Genomic DNA, 20479 nt, shown 5'->3' with positions numbered 1-20479 from the left:
TTCTATTTCTGTTTTTGTTATTCAACTTCAGTGGGATCCAGCTTTAACTTCCCATTCCATACATTTTTGTGGCTTTAGAATGCTTTTTTAAAATTTTGCTAAATATCTATCAGAAGGAAGAAAGAGAAGATACTTGTATCTTTCCTTCTTTATTTCACAAAAATATCCAAGCTAGAAAATTGATTAGAATAAGTTCCTTGTTAGTATATGAAAACAAAATAAGAGATAGATGGAATAATAACAGCCGCTATCTTAAACAGTGAGTCAGAAATAACGTTTTACTTTTCCGGAAGTAAGTGTGGCTCCTATAGATGAGGAAATTAAGCAAAATATCAAACTACTATTTCGCTGAAAGTTATGCTTTTCTGAAATACCATCTCTGGGAGAGTTTGACAGGATTGGAGAGTCAAACCATTAGAAAGATGGCCGAAACAGAGATTTAACTTCTTTTTTTCCTTCATTCATATTGAAAAACTAGGTTAGTAGTGAGATTAGGCTGGCTTGAATTAATGAATGATTTTATTAAGTGACTAAATCCGTATAGAGTATTTCATACATACAGCTACAAAATACAATCTACCAAATAGCACAAAGGAAAAAAAATAAACAGAATGCAGTCTCTTTTTTCGGTTCGAGTGTGCTCAAACAGCATACCGACCCTTTTTAATAAACCAAATAACATTAATATTAAAAATATCAGAGTAAGATAACTCTTATAATTTAGATTGCATTTCGGTTACCACTCAAAAAGATAATGATATAAAGCAGGGTCGCCACGTATAGGGGACGCCCTTTCCCCCCAATGTTCTTGGTCACTCGTTAAAAAAAAGAAGTCGGTATAATCATGGCGCTTCACGCCAAAATTTTTCCGACGCCGCAAAAATTCTTTGTTCAGTTCATTTAAGACTATGAAAGCGCTGACATGTCATCTACAGAAATTACTAACTTGGTCGGTAAACGCAGCAGTTTTACCAACTCCTGCAGTGATTTCACAGACGGAGCCTCAATTTTCCATTTGGTTAAATAAACAGCGTTAAAATACTAACATCATAGGTACCGAAACTTGAATCTCGATTGGTAAATGAAACGGTTTTACCAGCTCATGCACTGATTTTACGTATTGTATTCGAAATGAACATTATGCTAATTTTTGACAAAAACAGTTGGTAAAAATCACCAGCCAGTCGGTAAATTCTCTTGCTCCCCTCCCCCCAAACATTTTGGCTAGTAACAATTATGATATAAAGCCTCTTCAAAACCACAATCTCAAATGGAAAAAATATTTTTATTAATTCCACAAAAAAAGGGTCACTTTATGCGGGTTTTTCAATATTTGACAAGTGTAAAAGTTCTCCGTCCGCAAGCTATGAATCTCTTTTTTATAAATACAGTGTCTGATTGTTCGCAAAAGACGAAAAATATGACATTCCACATGTGTTGCCATACTGAATAAAATTTTACTAAATTTAGCAAAAAAGGACCCGAGTTAGTAACTTTAGTAAATCGAGGTCAAATTTAATAATTTTTGAATAGCTTTGAAATTTAGTAAATTTTTCAGTAAATTTGCCAGAAATATGAATCAAATATCTAATGATTTTTATGCCAAGTTTCATTCTGTTGAACAAATTTTGAACATTTTTCTCTATCTGAATTGATATTTTTATTCTACGGCTTCAGTTTCCACCTCTTCATCAAGATCAGTGTATCGTGTGAAACTTTGAAAATATGAAGCGTGAATACAACCAACAGACTTTTATTGAGGAATCAATTCTGCAGTCAGTAATTTATTTTTAATGACAGTTTTCAATAAAATGATAGGTGCGTTCATAGCACAAGGGTGAATGGTCAGTTTTACTCAAAAGTGGTGAAAACTAAACAAAAGTGATATAAAGCACCCTACTGCTGTGGTAACTCCTAATAGTGTAGGAAAAACTGACCCATAAAGTGTTTTATGTTTTTTCTAATGAGCGGATAGAAACAGCAAATTATTGAGGTTTTTCTGACAATTGTTGACTGATTTTTCTAATGGATGTATGTCTCTACACTCCTAGTGTCTCTACACTAGGCCTGTTATTTTCATATGCACGGAAAAATGGTTCAAACGTTGGAAATCAATGTAACCTGTAGTTCATGTGCCAATTGACAAAAATGCACTTATTTTCAGGTCCTCTGTCGTCATGACACATTTGTTTTATGCAATCTGAAAGCGGTTTCCAGCCATATTAAACCTGCTGATACCCAGGAATAGGTAGCTCCGAGGAATGATTGACCCTTAAAAATGACTTTAAAGGTTATATAATACTGCCTGGAGAGTTTTATATACATTGAAGTTTGTAAATCTACTTGCTACATGGCTCCTGCAAGGCATGCAATTTTAAGAAGGATAAGAAATCATTGGCAATAAATAATAAGTTTTTAACTTATTGCCAAAAATTTGTATTGGAAACAATTATTATATTCTCAAAGAACAGGTACCTCACCTGTTTACTTTAGGCTGTTGCAGTCACTCCTTGGCACTCTACTCTTCTCACGTTTCAAAACTCTTACATGAAAGTGTAAAGGACTTTATTAGAGACCTAGTCACCTAAATTGGCTTTAGTCCAAAACCGGTCGAAGAATATGAACAGTTATTTATATTTACAAACATTGTCACACACAGGCTACTGTCCGTCAGTGCAACACGATGGTTGTCTCTTGAAGCAGCGATTTACAGGATTTTAGAACAGTGGTGTGCCTTGGTTCTGTTCCAGAGTGATCAGTCAAACAACGCTGACACTGAGAGGGCTAGTAGGGAGAAGGCAATGCCGATTTAGCGCGTCATGAACAATCCTATCCCTTCTACAAAGCATATCTGTATTTTCTGTCTTTTACGATGAAAAATATCAATGTGCTCAATCTGGAGTTTTAGAACAGAACAGTTCGCGTTCACAGTATTTTGAATTGCACCATAACTGCATTTACCTCGCTATTGAAGGCCTTGTGAATCCCAGTGTTATAGAAAGGGCTTCACATTAGGAAGGTTTGAAACTCTCCCTGGAGGATCAGACACTCCAAAGTATAGTTCTTCTGCTGAGCTAATTGAACCTCGGCCCAAACACTGGGTGTCATTTGTTATTATCGTTTTCTGCTGAAGCTTGCAGAGCTCTGAGAAACTGCAGGTCATATTATATAAGGCTCTGCAGGCAGATCGCAAAGAGGTTCGACAGTGAAGATCTGGTTTGCACTGGTAGCTAGCAATCTATTAAGAGACGATCATGAAACGCTCAAGAACCTCAAGTGCATCAATCCTGCCGTTGCTTGGAGCAGTTCGGTCAGAACATTAGTACCAATCATGGTTCAATTTCCAAATTGGCTGGGGAATGCTGATCGGAAAACAGAGGGTAAAAGAGACATCCTTGATATACAGTGGTAGGAATCAGAGTCTAGGACAGATTTCGTGAAAAATAGACATTGTAACATCTTTGAATCAGATATTTTCTGGAAAAATTTGTTGTTGGTGAAAAATGGTAGGGGAGAACCTATGTTTGATTGTCTGCAAATTTATGTTTCAGCTGTACTGTCTCCCCAATTCGTCTGCTGAGTAAGAACGGCAGTTATCAGTTTTGTGAAACATAAAGACAAAGCTTCGGAACAAGCTAAAGACAGAAAGTCTTCCTGTAATGTTGCACATGAAACAAATTGTGCGCAGAGAAAAGGAAAATGATGAAGTAGTGACTTGGTCCATACCGCCGCAGTTAGTGTCGAGAATTTCAAGGTGGAAACAAATTTTGTCCCGACGGCAGTTTCTTGTTTGTGAGGCACCAAAAAACATCCTATTGCAATAAACTGCAGTCTACTCAGATAGTAAATTACTGTGTATTTTATGGAGCTGTAAAAAACAACAGAAGGATCGATACATTCGAGGTCCTTGAACGTTTCATCGGTGCCATCTATCCCTTAAGGTGATGGTAAGAAAAAACCGTCAAGTACAAAAAACACTTATTAGGTGAGGTTTCGCTCGCAATCCGTTTCCGGTAGAATCTTTCCTCCCAGCAAGATACTGTAAGAGTGGTGAGACAACTCTTGCCCTTTTGAATTCACTTCTTGCAGGCACAAAAGGACAACTATTGTCCGGCTTGGTCAAGACTGCATAAAAGTGATTTAAATAAATAGGACAGTAGTTTATCGACCGGTGAAAATTTGAAGTATATTGTTGTTTCTTCTTCTCTGACTATCGCGACTAACCCCAACTGAACGAAAATAATCTAGTAACAGACTTAAGAAGGAGTAAAAAAAGAGACCCTTCAAGGTGGAGTTTGCTTCTGTACTGTGCAATCCCGCTCCTATCCTCAACCAATCAGATGTAGCTCCGCGCTTTTTAGGTAAAAGAAATATTTCGCTCCCCTTAACTCTAACGAATCAATGTTGTCAGCCTTTGCAGTGACATCTGTAGTTTTAATTTAAAAAAAATAAATAAAATAAAATTCGAGTGACAAGCGACAGCAGTAGGTTTATTTCAATGAAAACAAAAGACGTCGGGGAGGGGGGGACAGGGGGATATATAAATGACGTCGGGGACACAGGGAATATTCGATTAGCAATCACCATCAACAAAGCTCAAGGGCAATCATTAGAAAAATGCGGTATAAATCTGAATACGGATTGTTTTTCCCATGGACAATTATATGTTGCATGTTCAAGAGTCGCTAAACCTGACAATCTATTTGTGTGCACAGACAATGGGACAGCGAAGAATGTTGTATATTCTCAAGTTTTACGTAGTTAAAAACATATATATATATATATATATATATATATATATATATATATATATATATATATATATATATATATATATATATATATATATATATATATATATATATATATATATATATATATATATATATATATATAGATATATATCTGTCTGTATTCACAGGTGGGACACAGGGACAACACTACAATGGCGCGTAACTAACATGGCGCCTAACGACTTACGCGCGGGGGGGGGGCTTTGGGGGCGCGAAGTGCCACACCAACAGCTAGTATATATATATATATATATATATATATATATATATATATATATATATATATATATATATATATATATATATAGTTGTCTGTCTGTGTGTCTGTCTGTCAGGTGACGTCATGTTTCTGTGTCGACTGACGTCATGAAGTTAGTTGTCGTCATTTTTGCTATGACGGTGACGTCATTAAAGATATTTAATCATGAAGTTAGTTGTCGTCATTTTTGCTATGACGGTGACGTCATTAAAGATATTTAAGACATATATGTTCACGTAGAAATCTATTAATGTTTAAGTTTATAATGACTGATGAAGATGCTCAAAGAGTTTATGCCAAAAAACTTGCTGCTGATAGAGAAAGTCAGAAAAGAAAGCGTGCCGAGGAATCAAAAGAACAGCAAGGAAACAGGCTTGAGGCTGATAGAGAAAGAAAGAACAGAAAGCGTGCCGAGGAATCAAAAGAACAGCAAGGAAACAGGCTTGAGGCTGATAGAGAAAGAAAGAACAGAAAGCGTACCGAGGAACTACCAGAGCAACGCGAAAGCAGACTTGCTGCTAAAAGAGAAAGTGAAAAAAGAAGGCGTGCCGAGGAATCACAAGAACAGCAAGAAATCAGGCTTGCTGCTGATAGAGAAAGTAAGAAAAGAAAGCGTGCTGAGGAATCACAAGAACAGCAAGAAATCAGGCTTGCTGCTGATAGAGAAAGTAAGAAAAGAAAGCGTGCCGAGGAATCAGAGCAACCTGAAAGTTATGGCCTGGCATTCAGGTACAGCCCAGTCGATGATTATAGCTTGAGTAGATGTGTTCAAATCGGGATAATGTCTAAAATTTGTCCCTATTGCAAGGCCTTGAAATTCAATGGTGAAACAATGGGAATGTGTTGCGCCTCAGGAAAAGTTAAACTTCCTCTATTGGCTGCACCACCAGAGCCATTGAAGACTTTCCTTACTGGAACTACGTCAGAATCTAAGCGTTTTTTGTCAAAAATCAGAAAATACAACTCATGTTTCCAAATGGCGTCGTTTGGAGATGCCTACTGATACGGATAAAATTGTTATTTCCGCTGACAAAACGCCTCCTGGCCAACATGTGCGTAGATACAATGCTCCAACTATCGACGAAGTGGCAATCGTTATGGTCGGTGATCAGTTTTTACCTCGAGATATTATTCTTCATAAGCGAAACGCTCAGTTGTTAAGAATTGCTGAAACTCATCGATGCTACGATGCCCTACAATATCCTATCATTTTTTGGGATGGAGCCGACGGCTATCACTTTAATATTAAATGGATGAATCCAGCCACTAACAAAGAAATGAATAAGAAATGCAGTGCAATGCATTATTATTCCTATAGATTAATGATTCGGCAGGATGAAGAAAATTATATTTTAAAATGCCGTGAATTGTTTCACCAATTTGTCGTTGATATGTATGCTAAAATTGAATCAGAACGTTTGCTATATATCCGCCTGAATCAGACCAAGCTCCGCTCTGAACAATACATTCATTTGCGAGATGCAGTTATAAATGACGGTAATACCACAAACGTTGGAAGATTAACAATTTTACCTTCGTCATATGCTGGCAGTCCCCGTCATATGCATGAATATGCTCAAGATGCTATTGCGTATGTTCGTCTCTATGGTCGTCCAGATTTATTAATTACATTTACATGTAATAAATCTTGGGACGAGATACTGCAGCTTTTACTTCAAGGACAATCGGCGGTACATAGGCATGACATTACGGCCCGTGTCTTCCGGCAAAAGTTGAAATCACTGATAAACTACATAGAAAACTTGAAGTGTTTGGGTCAGTGCGATGCTGGATGTACTCAGTGGAATGGCAAAAACGAGGTTTGCCACACGCACATATACTAATCTGGCTACATAAAAAAATTACTTCGAACGAAATTGATGATGTGATTTCCGCTGAAATACCTGATAAAAATGTCGATAAGGGGTTACATGATATTATTGTAAAAAATATGATACATGGACCTTGCGGTGCACTGAACGAAAATTCACCATGCATGGCCAAAGGAAGGTGCACAAAGCAATATCCTCGACTTTTAGTATCAAACACAATTACTGGCAATGATGGTTACCCACAATATAGAAGAAGATCTACTGAAGATGGCGGTAAAACAGCAAGCGACAATTGGACAGCGAAGAATGTTGTATATTCGCAAGTTTTACGCAGTTAATTTGTATTGTATCTATCTATCTATCTATCTATATAATAACGAGTTGTGTGTATGCATGTTTGTTTGTTTGTAAAAAGAGCGTTTTCATATGACGTCATTATTAGTACATACGGCTTTGTATATGCACAGACAATGGGAAAGCCAAGAATGTTGTATATTCGCAATTTTTACGTAGTTTAACTCCTGCAGACGAAATGAATGCTTGCCTGAAAAATTCTAATTTATGGGCACACGTAAAAATATTAAAATTAACTACAAATATGCGTGTCCGATTGCAAAACGATGACTCTGGTCAAACATTTTCAGATCAATTGCTGGCAATTGGAAACGGAAAGCTCCCAGTAGACTCAATTTCAGGACGTATACAACTACCTGCTGATTTCTGTAATTTAGTGACGTCCAAAAATGAATTGATTGAAAAAGTATTTCCGAATATTCTAAAAAATTATAAAAATAATAAATGGCTAAGTGAAAGAGCGATTCTCGCACCCAAAAATATAGACGTCCACGAAATCAACAATATTGTTTTGACCAAGATTCGAGACCAGGCAGTCCTTTACAAGTCAGTCGACACAGTTTTGGAACCAAATGAAGCGGTTAATTATCCATCTGAATTTTTAAATTCCATAGATCCTTCAGGGTTTCCACCACACGTGCTACAACTAAAAATAGGCGTACCAATAATACTTTTAAGAAATATCAACCCACCAAAGCTTTGCAATGGCACGCGACTTGCCGTAAAAAAAAAAAAACAATGGAAAACCTAATAGAGGCCACAATCTTGACAGGGCCTTTTGAGGGTGAGGCTGTTCTTATTCCTCGCATTCCCATGATTCCAACGAATCTGCCTTTTCAATTTAAAAGATTGCAATTCCCAATTCGATTAGCATTTGCAATCACCATTAACAAAGCTCAAGGTCAATCATTAGAAAAATGTGGTATAGATCTTAATACTGATTGTTTTTCCCATGGACAATTGTACGTTGCATGTTCGAGGGTCGGTAAACCTGACAATCTATTTATATGCAGCGACAATTGGACAGCGAAGAATGTTGTATATTCGCAAGTTTTACGCAGTTAATTTGTATTGTATCTATCTATCTATCTATCTATATAAAAACGAGTTGTGTGTATGCATTTTTTTTTGTTTGTAAAAAGAGCGTTTTCATATGACGTCATTATTAGTACATACGGCTTTGTATATGCACAGACAATGGGAAAGCCAAGAATGTTGTATATTCGCAATTTTTACGTAGTTTGAAACACATATATAAATATATCTATATTCACAGGTGGGACACAGGGACACAACTACAATGGCGCGTAACTAATATGACGCGTACCGACTTACGCGCGCGGGGGGGCTTGGGGGGGCGCGAAGTGCCCCACCAACTAGGTGTTGGGGTGGCGCGAAGCGCCACCCCAACAGCTAGTATATATATATATATATATATATATATATATATATATATATATATATATATATATATATATATATATATATATAAATATATATATATATATATATATATATATATATATAAATATATATATATATATTTTATATTTATATAATATATATATATATATATATATATATAGATATCTACAAAATTCCACATTTTTGTAGATAAGAAATTGAAATCTCTATAGTATGGTTTTTTGATTTGTTAAATCTAATAATATGATTTTCATTGAGATTCTATCAGGCTCGTAATCTTTGAATGTTAACACTAACTTAATGAAATTTATATATTTGAAATCAGCATAAAAATTCAATTCTTTTTGTATAGCTACTGGTGTTAAAATTTTGTTTATTAGAGAATTTCGGCCACTATTGAACCTGGACGCTCCTTACTAACAGTTTGTTATCACGAACTGCTTGAAATCTATTTCTCTTTTTACTCTAGTTTTAAATATTATAATACCTAGTCCTCTAAAGAGCCTTAATACACATATACCAGCTCGAGCTATAATTTAATCACCTTGTATGAATTTCATATTTCTTTTCATGTTTTACAATTCTTTTCATCTTTTTTCAAATTCTTTGATAAAAGAAAAAAAAAGAATCAAATTCATCTCATCATTCAAATTCTTATACTTTTAAATTCCGCAAGTTCTTGACCTTTTTATGGATTTTTACCAAATATCACTAATTCCCATAATTAAGATCTTCAATTTTTTAAAATTGACAGCTCGAAGACCAAATTTTAAAAATTTCACCAATTTCAATTGGCAATCCTTAGATATTTAAACCTTTCGATTCGACACCTAAAAGACTTCACTTTTCAAGAATTATACCACCTTTCAAGTGCCATACTTCTTAGACTTTAAATTGTCAATGTTATAGAAAGTAAATATTTTTTTTTCTAAGCCTTATTCCTTTTTTCAGGAGATACAGCTTATATTCATTGTGGAATAGGAAAGCTTCTTGAGCAGAATACTTCCCTCAAAAGTGTTAATAATAACGACGTTAGTTCAGCTGAAGATTTTGATTGTTCAACAATAGCAAATGGAAACACTGACCAGTTTTGTCCATGAAACTGTAATAACCATATTTTTTGAATTGATAGTTATACTAAACCTGCAATACTTTTTCGCTTTAGTTTTTTTTTTTTATCAAATACATTTTTGACCAAGTTTCAATTATTGTTTGAACGAATTAAAAACAAACTACAGCCATAGATTTTTTTTCCATCGCTCCCCTTCCCCTTACACAGAACCATTTCTAATTATTCTGAGTTTTAATGCTTGAGTCAGTCCATTGTGATTTTTTTTTGCCTTCATAAATGTTGTCAAAAAATATTCAATATTTATGAATGAGCTGTGTTCTTTGCTGGTTTTCACCACTTATGCTGCAGAAGGAGGAAATTGAAACCACAAGAACCTGATTTGAATCAACGCGGATATTTTTTCCGGTCCTCATAGAAATGTACACACTATAATTCAAGTACGGTCGGAATCATGGGACGCTAAATGTATCCAGTCTATCAAAAGGCGTATCTGCAAAATCTTGAGAACGGCTGAGAGTTATTAAGTTTAAACTCTTAGGGTATGATTATCAATCATGCCAATCATGTCAATCATTGTCAATTTTTTATTTGTCTACATAAATTTTGATTAAAAAATGTCATGAGCTGTGTTCTTTGTTGGGTTTTACCACTTATACTCCAGAAGGAGGAAATTGAAACCACAAAAATTTGATTTTAATCAACGCGGATAGTTTTCTCCGTTCCTCACAAAAGAGTACGCGGTTTTTTTCCTCTTTTGTATCTACAGAAGAAGGAAAATGAAACCCCAAGAACTTGATTTGAATTAACAAGGATAGTTATCTCCAGTCCTCATAAAAGAGTATACGGTTTTTCTTTTTTGTGTCTGTCTTCCGATGCGTTCTTGGACTAGTTCCACAATAGCTCATTATACACTATGAGAAAATTTTCAGACATCAAAATACTGAACGTTAAAAATAACGATGACTGTTAAAAACAAACTTTAAACTGATAAATTTAAAAATAGTGTATCTTATAAAACCCTAACTTGAAAATTCCCCGTTATTCTTCAGCGTCTCATTAAAATGAAGCTGTAGCGTGGACATGAACTACAAACGTTACACTACGCAATTTTCACCTCAGAAAACTCTCTAATTTTGTCGGTGTCAAGCTTTTGACGCTAGAGTAAGTGTTCTAAATTCAGTTTAAACTTGAATTATTTTTTTAATTAATAGCTTTTTATAGTGCTGAATCGTTCTTCCATTGCATAACACAATGGATTTCTTGGAAAAGTAATTATGTCAGCTCAAGGAATTGTAGTAACTCAAGCATACTGCATAGAAATAAACATTACGTGAGGAGATTTGAGAGCCTGGAAGGGTGTGAAATAAAATTTGTCATTCAACCTATTAAGCTTAACGTTAGGAAAATCGTAAAAATATCCAGAATAGATAAAATTATAATAACTCTGTAATCACAAGTAGAAGGCTTTTTTTTGTTAAAACAAAGTTGTTAAACGATTTTTTGAGACACTAATTCTAGTTTTTCAATACCTGTACCAGCAGAAGCTGACTGACACCCTTATTTTAGACAGGGAAAGTGATTAGTAAAATTTAAGATGTTCATCAAATCTAGATGGTACTGGTACCAGGTACCGGACGGTACCAGGTGAAAGAGTAGCTATCTGACGGGGCTGCCTTTTCGAGCTAACAGTGGCCTTTGCAACAATTTTCAAACAGTTCGTGGTAACGGACTGTAGTAAGGAGTGACCAGTTCAATAGTAACTGAAACTCTAAAAACGGAATTTTGATATCAATATTTACATCAAAAGTATGGCATTTTAATGCTGATTTTAAATGTATAAGTTTCATCAAGTTTAGTCTTACCATCAAAAGTTACGATTCTGAGAAAATTTGCCTTATTTATAAAATAGAGGGAAACACCCCTTAAAATTCTTAGAATCTTAACGAAAATTACACCATACGATTCAGCGTATCAGAGAACCCTAAAGTAGAAGTTTCAAGTTCCCATCAACAAAAATGTGAAATTATGTATTTTTTGCCACAAGACAGTAGACACAGAGCTAACAGTAGCCGTTGCAACAATTTTTCTCATCCAAACTGACTTTATTACAATCTTTAGCTTAAGCCCTGAGTTCATTTGCCTTTTTCAGGGTAAGTGGCCTTAAAATGAGTAGTCAATCAGGGTGGACCTACATAGGATGACTCTATCCTAACTCAATCAAGATGGGTATTGATTGGTCATCAGGACTAACGGTGCTTGGCCAAATGTTTTTGATAAAGGGAAGAGAATTATGGACTTTAATCTAGAGAATTCTAGGATTCACGAAACCAAACTTGTTCACTGCTATTATGGACTTGAAACTGCTGTCAAGTTTCAATTTTAGTCAAAAGAATTTTTGGAGGCTGAGAACTAAAATTGTCCACTTATATTGCAAACTTAGAAGTGCTTTCATTTTTGGCTTTTGTCTAGAGAATTTTGGGATTTAGGAATCCAAATTTATCTACTGCAGCTACGAATCTAAAAGTATTTTCCAGCTTTTAACTTTAGGTTAGTGAGATCTGGAATTCCTAAAACCAAACTTGTCCACTTAAAAGCGTTTCAATTTTAACTTTTGTCTGTGAATTGCGGGATTCAGGAAGCAAAACCTGTCTGCTGCAGTTAGAGACTTGAAACTGCTTTCAAATTTCGATTTTACTCAAAAGAACTTACGGATTCAGGGAACCAAAATTAGCCATTACCCATACGAATGTAAAAGTGCAATAAATTTTAGGTTTTACTCTTGAAAACTTGGACATTCAGGAAACTAAATTTGTCCACTACCGTAACCCACTTTCAATCCATTTATTTATTCTTGCATTCTTGCGTGTTTCCATAAGCAAATTACGTTATGTGTAATCACCCGGATCACGTTAATCATTAAATGTTTGTAAGAAAAGAAAACCAAAACATCCCACTTATTACCCATTACTATATCTGTCATTCTTGTTACATCAAATGTGCCTTGTAAGAAAAAAAAAGAAGAAAACACGAAAGACTTGATTTACATGAAATTTTGAGCCAGTAAAAAGAACGAAAATTTCTCGAGTCATAACAGTTTTTACAAGTAAACTGTCTTGTTTAGTTTTTATTTCACCAAGTTTTCATTTCAACTTGAAGTAATTAGCAACACTAAAAATTAAAACAGAGAGAAATATTCCGTATATGAAAAACAAAAATGACCAAAGATGGGTAAACTTCGGGTATTCAATAAAAAAAAATCATGAATATAAATCTCAGTAGCACCAGCTGCGTTTAAAATCGATTCTTTTTGTGCATGAAGGATTTGCTTGTTGGGAGCTCCATCAAAACATTCCCAAATTCAAAACAAAGCTAATAAAATTACTTTTTCTTACCATAATTAAAAAAGACAGACAGGATCCACAGCTAGTACGTAAGGTACTGTTAGGCTATTAGGTAGCTGAAAATGGTTTTGCCCTACTTATATACAAAATGTTTAAGACCAAGAATGCATACACAGCACAGACCTTAAGAGCATAAATTTCAGTCCCAGGTAAATAGCACTACTAGCAGAATGAACTTCAGTGCCAGATTGTCTTGCTGAACATCTGTATCCTTTATAGTCAAAACGTGGAACAAGTGTTTTATTAGTGTTAAAATTAAGGCAGAGTAGATATGTTCATACTCTTTTTGGAGACGCTCAAAATTCACAAAGCGTCGTTGGGAAATGTCAAACTCATTAAATCATCCGGAAACATAATTAGTGACCCCTTGAAGATATATACCCTTGAAAATATACCCCTTGAAGAAGATATACCCCTTGAAAATCCACCCCTTTGAAGATACAGTTTAAGTTTACGTTTACGTTATTACGTTTACGTAATTGTAAACAGTTTACAGTTTACGTTATCCTGAGCAACAGTAATACAATTCATCGTGCACACATTTCAGGATTCAAAATAGCAAACTATCATCTTCAATTTTAGATTATAGACCTGTCTAAATATCCTAGACAAATAATTATTGCGGAATCGACATCTTTTGTTTGAGCTGTAAGCAAAACCTACGTGAAAATAAATAAGTCAGAACTGCTTGCGACATCAGCCACACGTCAAATCAAAAATCCATCTCTTATTTAATGTCCTTTAGCAGATTTGTAAGTAGAAAGATAGCGTGCTCTTACCTAAAACTTGTTTTTACGTAAATTGGTAGGGAGCGACGGAACAATTTTCTTTGCATTACATATGTATTCTGGTTTTCAAAAAGGAATAAAGTAATATTATAGGTAGCGCTACTGTACCATAGCTAGTAATATCTTGAAACTTTTGAAGATGCTAATTCGTTTGGAATTAAAAGTTCGTGTGTCTTTTTTAAGATTCAAAAGTGCTTGCAGGGCAAGCAGCCCAAATCCTTAGCCCGTGACATTTGAAAAAATTGTGGATTCTTCTCTAGATGTTTTTGTATTTACTCGTCAACTACGGGCTTTAGATTATCTTAACTTGTTTCTGTTCTCCTCACTACAATATAACCATTTTTAAACGAGTTTCAACTAGCCTTGATATTCTACAAGTACCTTTTTTTATGAATTTTCTTTTCTTTTCGCCAAACAAATATATATAAAGTCTTCACTAAACTTCTAAGATACTAATCATTCAACCTGACATTCTCTACTATAGCTAAAATCAACTAATAGGGGAAGACACACTTTATTTCCAAAAATAATATGAAAAAAACTTCGTTTTCTTAAAGAGTTAAAGAGGCTGCGTCCCAAAGTCGAACCTTAAAACTTACAGGAATTAGGAGAGGCAGTTGGGGGGCTGCCGCCCCCCCAAACCCCCCGCTTTTAAAGACTCTTTTGTACAGGTTTTTTGTTGTGGGGGGACTCCATTGTTACTAATTACTAGTTTCGGCGCAATGGTTCTCCTGTCCTCTTGTGGACAGGTTGAGTTTGAATCCTTGTGTTGCTGTTGTGTTGCCTTGTGTTGTTGAGTTTGAATCCTTGTGTTGCTGTTATGTTGCCTTGTGTTGTTGAGTTTGAATCCTTGTGTTACTGTTGTGTTGCCTTGTGTTGTTGAGTTTGAATCCTTGTGTTGCTGTTGTGTTGCCTTGTGTTGTTGAGTTTGAATCCTTGTGTTGCTGTTGTGTTGCCTTGTGTTGTTGAGTTTGAATCCTTGTGTTGCTGGTCATTTAGTTTGGAATAGAGGTCAGTGGCATAAATCAGTATGCTTCGCCAGAGTAAGGCCAGCTCTAAATATGTACCTCGCAAAAAGCTGAGGAAGATAAAGAGGAAGAGTGTGCGAAAGCAAAGGACGGCTAGCCCCCAATCCTTCATTGTACTTCCTGGGTGAAGAGCCATGAAACGGGAATCAGCAGCGTCACACAACGCCATGCTCATTACGTCCACCTTTAGTTTTTGCTGCGATGCCATTGAAGAAAAAATAATGGTAAAGTGGGTACAAGCATTTTTTTTTTTTTTTAGTATTAATAATAATAATTTATTTATCACCCACTTCACAAAACAGAGGTTAAGTGGAGTAAAATACAAAAGAAAAACAGAAAAAGTAATACAAGAAACAAAATTAATCACATACAGAAAAAAGACGGATAATGCGATGAAAACATCCTAGCCTATAAAGTGCTTCAATAGCTAGCTTGGCAGATAATTTTTCGAAAGCACCAGTAATATCCGTCGCACAATAATTTCTAACCAGTTTTGTATTCCGGTAAGAACGAGGTAGATATAAAAGAAATTTGCAGTACCGGTAATAATTTATGCGAATACGTTTTAGATCACCAGTCAACAGAAGTAAGCCAGATATGAGATATCAGATGGTTCCAGTAGGCACGTAGTCAATATTTTTGATATTACATCGAAAATGTAAATATACAGCGAAAGAACTCCCCCTTGTCTTACACCGCAACGAACAGGGATATGACCAAAATAAGAATTATCTAATGACTTAAGGCGAAGGTAAGAATGGGAATACCAAAAACGAAGCACCTGAATTACCGACGTATAGACACCTCTCTGGCATAATGCTGTCCGTGCTTGAGTATGAAAAACACTGTCAAATGCTTTAGGCAAGTCTAGGGTTGCGAAACGAAGTACTCGACGAGTGCGATGGGCATCTTTTAATAAAGAGGTCAAAGCACGGTGAGCATGCTGACAGCCTAGCCCTGATCTAAAACCAAATTGATTATCATCATTTAGAGCAAGCTTAGTGATATAAGGTAGTAGGAAGTGTTCAAAAAGCTTTCTAAGAGTACAAGCTACCGTTATGGGCCTATAAGAACTACAAGAAACCGGATCTTTTCTTTTTTTTTTAAAGTGATGTAACGCTACCGCATAAGAACGAGTCGGCCACACACGAACTTCTAAAACACATTTGAAAAAACAGTTGGAGATGAGATACCAGTTCAAAAGAATTCGGAACAAGATTCAAAACACTAATCCCATCAATATCCAAAGATTTTGATTTTAAACCCTTAATACCCTTAACAACAGCCCACTTTTCAACTGGAATCACATGTCTCTGACATAAACGTGACGGCAAATTTTTTTTCGAGCAAACGTGAGAAATGCTTATGCACTGCATAGTTAACTTTCGAAAATATTTTTGAATAATGTTCAATCCAAGATGGACGAGGTATAATATCACTAGAACTTGCATCCGGAAAATTGGCAGAATTTATCACTTTTCGCCACTCACTATTACTTTTCGGAAAAGTTTCACCGGAGTAATGAGCAGCACGAAGATGGCGTTTATATTCGAGTTTCGTCTTTTGTTTTAGATCAAACACAGTACCCCGAGAAGGTCGACCACAGGCAGACCAGTTTCTCAACCAGAATTTGGTATTATTCTTGACTTTTTTCAGCAAAGGATCACACTTCCAAATTGGTTTTTGGGTCCAAATTGGTTTAACCTGCCAGAATAGCGTGGTTGAATATGGATTTTGAGAACACATTCACCGTATTGAACACGACACTTAAAACTATGATTTGCACCCCGTGTTGAACTCCGTGTTGAATGTTTGCGGCCTGAAAACAAGGCTTAGGTACAGGGTAGTCAAAAAAGTGGAATATATGTCTTAAGACCAGAAGTTATTCAGGAAACACCAGTAAATGTAGTAAAATATGTAGTAAAATTTCATAAATTTGATTACCTTGAAAGTTCTTGCACCAGACATGGTGCAAATAAATTTATTTCGACTTGAGTCTTATAATCAAACGCCGATAAGTTGACGGTGTGCTGTCAATTAGTTTTTGATGGCACGCAGGTAATTCATTACCACTGAGCATAACATCATCCGCCACTGCCGAATATTACTTCGGCGTGGCATTCGGGATTGTTGTGGAAGAATACAATTGTATTCTGTCGATTTAGCAGTCTAAAGCTCCAAAGTGGTAAAATATGAAAACTCAAAGTTCCAAAATGTAGTTTAGCTAGAACTGAAACAAATTCATTTCCATTAACACATCCAATCAACATTTCGAGATAGCCATTTTGTTCAGTCTACTTTGAAGATCCAAAAATTGTGTTTTTGAGGATACCCCCCCCCCAAGAGCCCTTAGAGCATGGGATGTAAGTTATGCCCTGGGAGTATATAAGAGTTCTACAGAATGGGTGGTCGTATAAAAAAGGATAAAATCAAGCTTTATTTTCTTGCAAATTAAAAAAAAAATCATCATATCAAACGTAAAGGATACTACTAAGAAACGTACAAGGAAAAGTAAGGCATACTAAACATAGGGAAACGCGAGGGATTATATAGGGATATAGTTACTGGGTAATAAAATAAACCCTAAAATGAACAGAAAATCAAATGAATAACCAAGTAAAATGTTTTAACAAACAGAAATTACCTCAAACAGGAGCAAGACTACGTAGTTAGACATCAATGTCTATAGATTATTAAAACTAAAAAAAAAACTCTTTAAAAACCCTTAAAAAATATGATAATTTTTTTGTGTCGCTATATAGCAGCAAACTATAAATCATAGTTGAAAACTTTGTCAGATTTACTTGGGAATTAGCATTACAACGTTTTCCGTAGAATACCTTAGAACGCCTTTTCAACCACCATGGCCGAACTCACTGTTTTGGAGGTAATGTTGGCAAAGCAAAATGATTTTGCTCTCAATTCTGAATTTGGCATTTCCATTAGATTTTTTGGGGATGAAACACCAAGAGAATCAGCCAATTTAAAAGCCCAGTTTACCATGCTATGAAGAAAAGATAGTTGTTTAACAGTTTCGGCGATTTATTTGTTTGGTTCTCGTCTGTTTATAAAATGCCATGTGAAAAAAAAATCTAAAGTGACCACCAATTGTGTTATTAGGAGGGCTAGTGGAGGCTATAGCCCTGCCCTCTGATTTTAGGAGGGGCCCCTAATCAGTAGTCACAATTGCTATTGATTTGATTTGAACTGTGAAAAAAAATTGTTGTTCTAAATTAAAACAAATTTGTTTTGATAGAGTTGTGTTTTTCAACAACAGATTGTGGCTTCATTTTTAAATATAGTTATTTATTATTTCTATTTCATATGTCATAACACATTTTAATGCCTTTTTGTTACAGCCACGGTGATTGATTTTTAGTACAATAAAGTAGTTGACCCAGGATTAGCAATAAAACTAGACCTACGTTGCCTGGGTAACGTGAAGTGTTGCGACACCCTTTGCCTGGCTTCGCCGACTAAAGTGTTGCGAGAGCAGCACTTTGGTTTTGTTTCTTCGCTATTGATTAGTAGTCACATGATCAAAGGCTATTCCTCAGCGTTGAAAAAACAACAACAAAATAGTATCGACAGAAGGGACTAAATTGACTTTGCAGCCAGTTAATCTTTATCCTTTTCAATCGTAGACATCGTGACGGATGAAAACTCGGAATAATATCTTATACAATCTAGTTGGTATTATAAGGCTATCCCTAACTTTTCAGGATCAAAATACCATAGATGATATTCTACTAATTATTACGAAACTATCTCATTATTTTATAATCTCGTTTGCGCTTGTTTCTTCACTATCGGTTAAATGATGAATTTGTGAGCCTATCAAAGTTTTTAAAACGGTATACTCAAACAAGAACGCAATCAGTTACCATATGACCAAAGGCTATTCCTCAGCGTTAAAAAAACAACAACTACAAAATAATATCGAAAGAAGGGACTAAGTTGATTTTGCAGCCAGTTGAACTTTGTCCTTTTCAATAGTAGACATCATGACGGATGAAAACTTGGAAAAATATCTTGTATAATCTAGTTGGTATTATAAAGCTATCCGTAACTTTTCAGGATTAAAATGCCATAGATGACACTAATTATTACAGAACTACCTCATTGTTTTACGTTATCATTTGTACCCGCTTCGTAAACACTTAATTCTGTCAGATTTAAAGAGATCGAATACAATGTGCACCAATTTGTACCAATTTCTAGCCCAAAGTGAACAGATTCTTACTTACAAGTCCCTCTCCCGTGATAGACATCAAGTTCACCGGAAACAAATAAATAGGTACACTAACTAGCAAAAGCTGCAAACCCCTCATCACTGAAGATGATTGTAGCCCAACAGCCGGTTATTACTTACAACTCCCCTACATGTCTTACCACTGGAACCAAGTTAGTTTAACCATCAAATACATCGGAAACAAATAATAGGTACACTAACTAGCAAAAGTGGCAAACCCCTCATTGTCGAAGATGATTATGAGCTAACAGCCGTTTCTCGCCCAAAGTGAGCTGATTCTTACTTGTAAGTCCCTCTCCCGTGATAGGCATCATGTTCACCGGAAACAAATAAATGAGTACACCAACTAGCATAGTTGCAAACCCCTCATCGCTGAAGTTGACTGTAGCCTAACACCAGATTGCTACTTACTAGTCTCCTATATGTCTTACCACAGGAACCAAATTGGTTTCTCCATCAAATACACTGGAAACAAATAATAGATACACCAACTAGCAAAAGTTGCTGACCCCTCATTGCAGAAGGTGATTATTACTTAACAGCCGACTGTTGCTTACAAGTCCTCTATATGTCTCACAATTTGTATCGGCCTAGATTTCGTTTCAGTGTGTACCATACTACTGAAGTTGTCAACCCCTTGAAACTTTAAAACTGGCATACCTCATGAAGGAATTTTTGTACCAAAAAATAGATTGATTGCCGTCGAAAAAATTTCTATCTGTCTTAGTTCAAAAGTTAATTTTTTTTGCCGTAGGCCAACTTTCTAACGTCACCACTTAGAAAGAAGCAAAGGATAAGCTCCAATTTCTTTAGCAATGAGAGAATTTTTAAAGTTTATTAGGCACATCTGATACCATTTCTCTACCGCAATCCCAAGTCCGAAAAACCGAATGATAAACTCAGCTGAAATCACGAAGAGAAATGGGTAGAAGCAGTAGATGGACTCGTAGACTTTCGGACTTTTCAGTAGACTTTCGGACCCGTGGGAAAATGCCACATTTTTGCTTCTGTAAATTTTTCCATCAATCACTCAAAGAAGATATATTGGCTGTAGGGCCGGGTAACTGCCACATATATTTAACACTTATACAAACTTATTTTGAAAGTGGTGCCTGCCTGCTTGCCTACTAGAACGGAGCTTTCCACTCGAAAGTAGAAACAAGGCTTGATGAAACGAAAGCTTGGTTGCCCAACTTCAGCTACTCCTCTCTGAAATAGGCTATATAACTCCACTTCACTTCGCACACCATAGGCTCTGGCTCGTGGACAAGCAAA

At 35.7% G+C, this 20479-nt stretch overlaps 1 protein-coding gene across 5 annotated transcripts in view; it reads left to right on the top strand.

Annotated features, from left to right (window-relative positions):
- Positions 1–9868, top strand: part of LOC136032738 (uncharacterized) — a 161179-nt gene extending 151311 nt beyond the window's left edge. For all 5 annotated transcript variants that reach the window (XM_065713068.1, XM_065713069.1, XM_065713066.1 and 2 more), the window contains one exon: positions 9615–9868. In XM_065713068.1, the coding sequence (XP_065569140.1) occupies positions 9615–9763 (149 nt within the window). In that variant the 3' untranslated portion in view covers positions 9764–9868. The remainder of the gene's footprint in view (positions 1–9614) is intronic.
- Positions 9869–20479: the final 10611 nt, after the last annotated feature.

Source organism: Artemia franciscana, chromosome 11, assembly GCF_032884065.1.
Source record: "Artemia franciscana chromosome 11, ASM3288406v1, whole genome shotgun sequence".
NCBI classification, from domain to species: domain Eukaryota; kingdom Metazoa; phylum Arthropoda; class Branchiopoda; order Anostraca; family Artemiidae; genus Artemia; species Artemia franciscana.
This window is presented reverse-complemented; position numbering and strand designations above follow the sequence as displayed.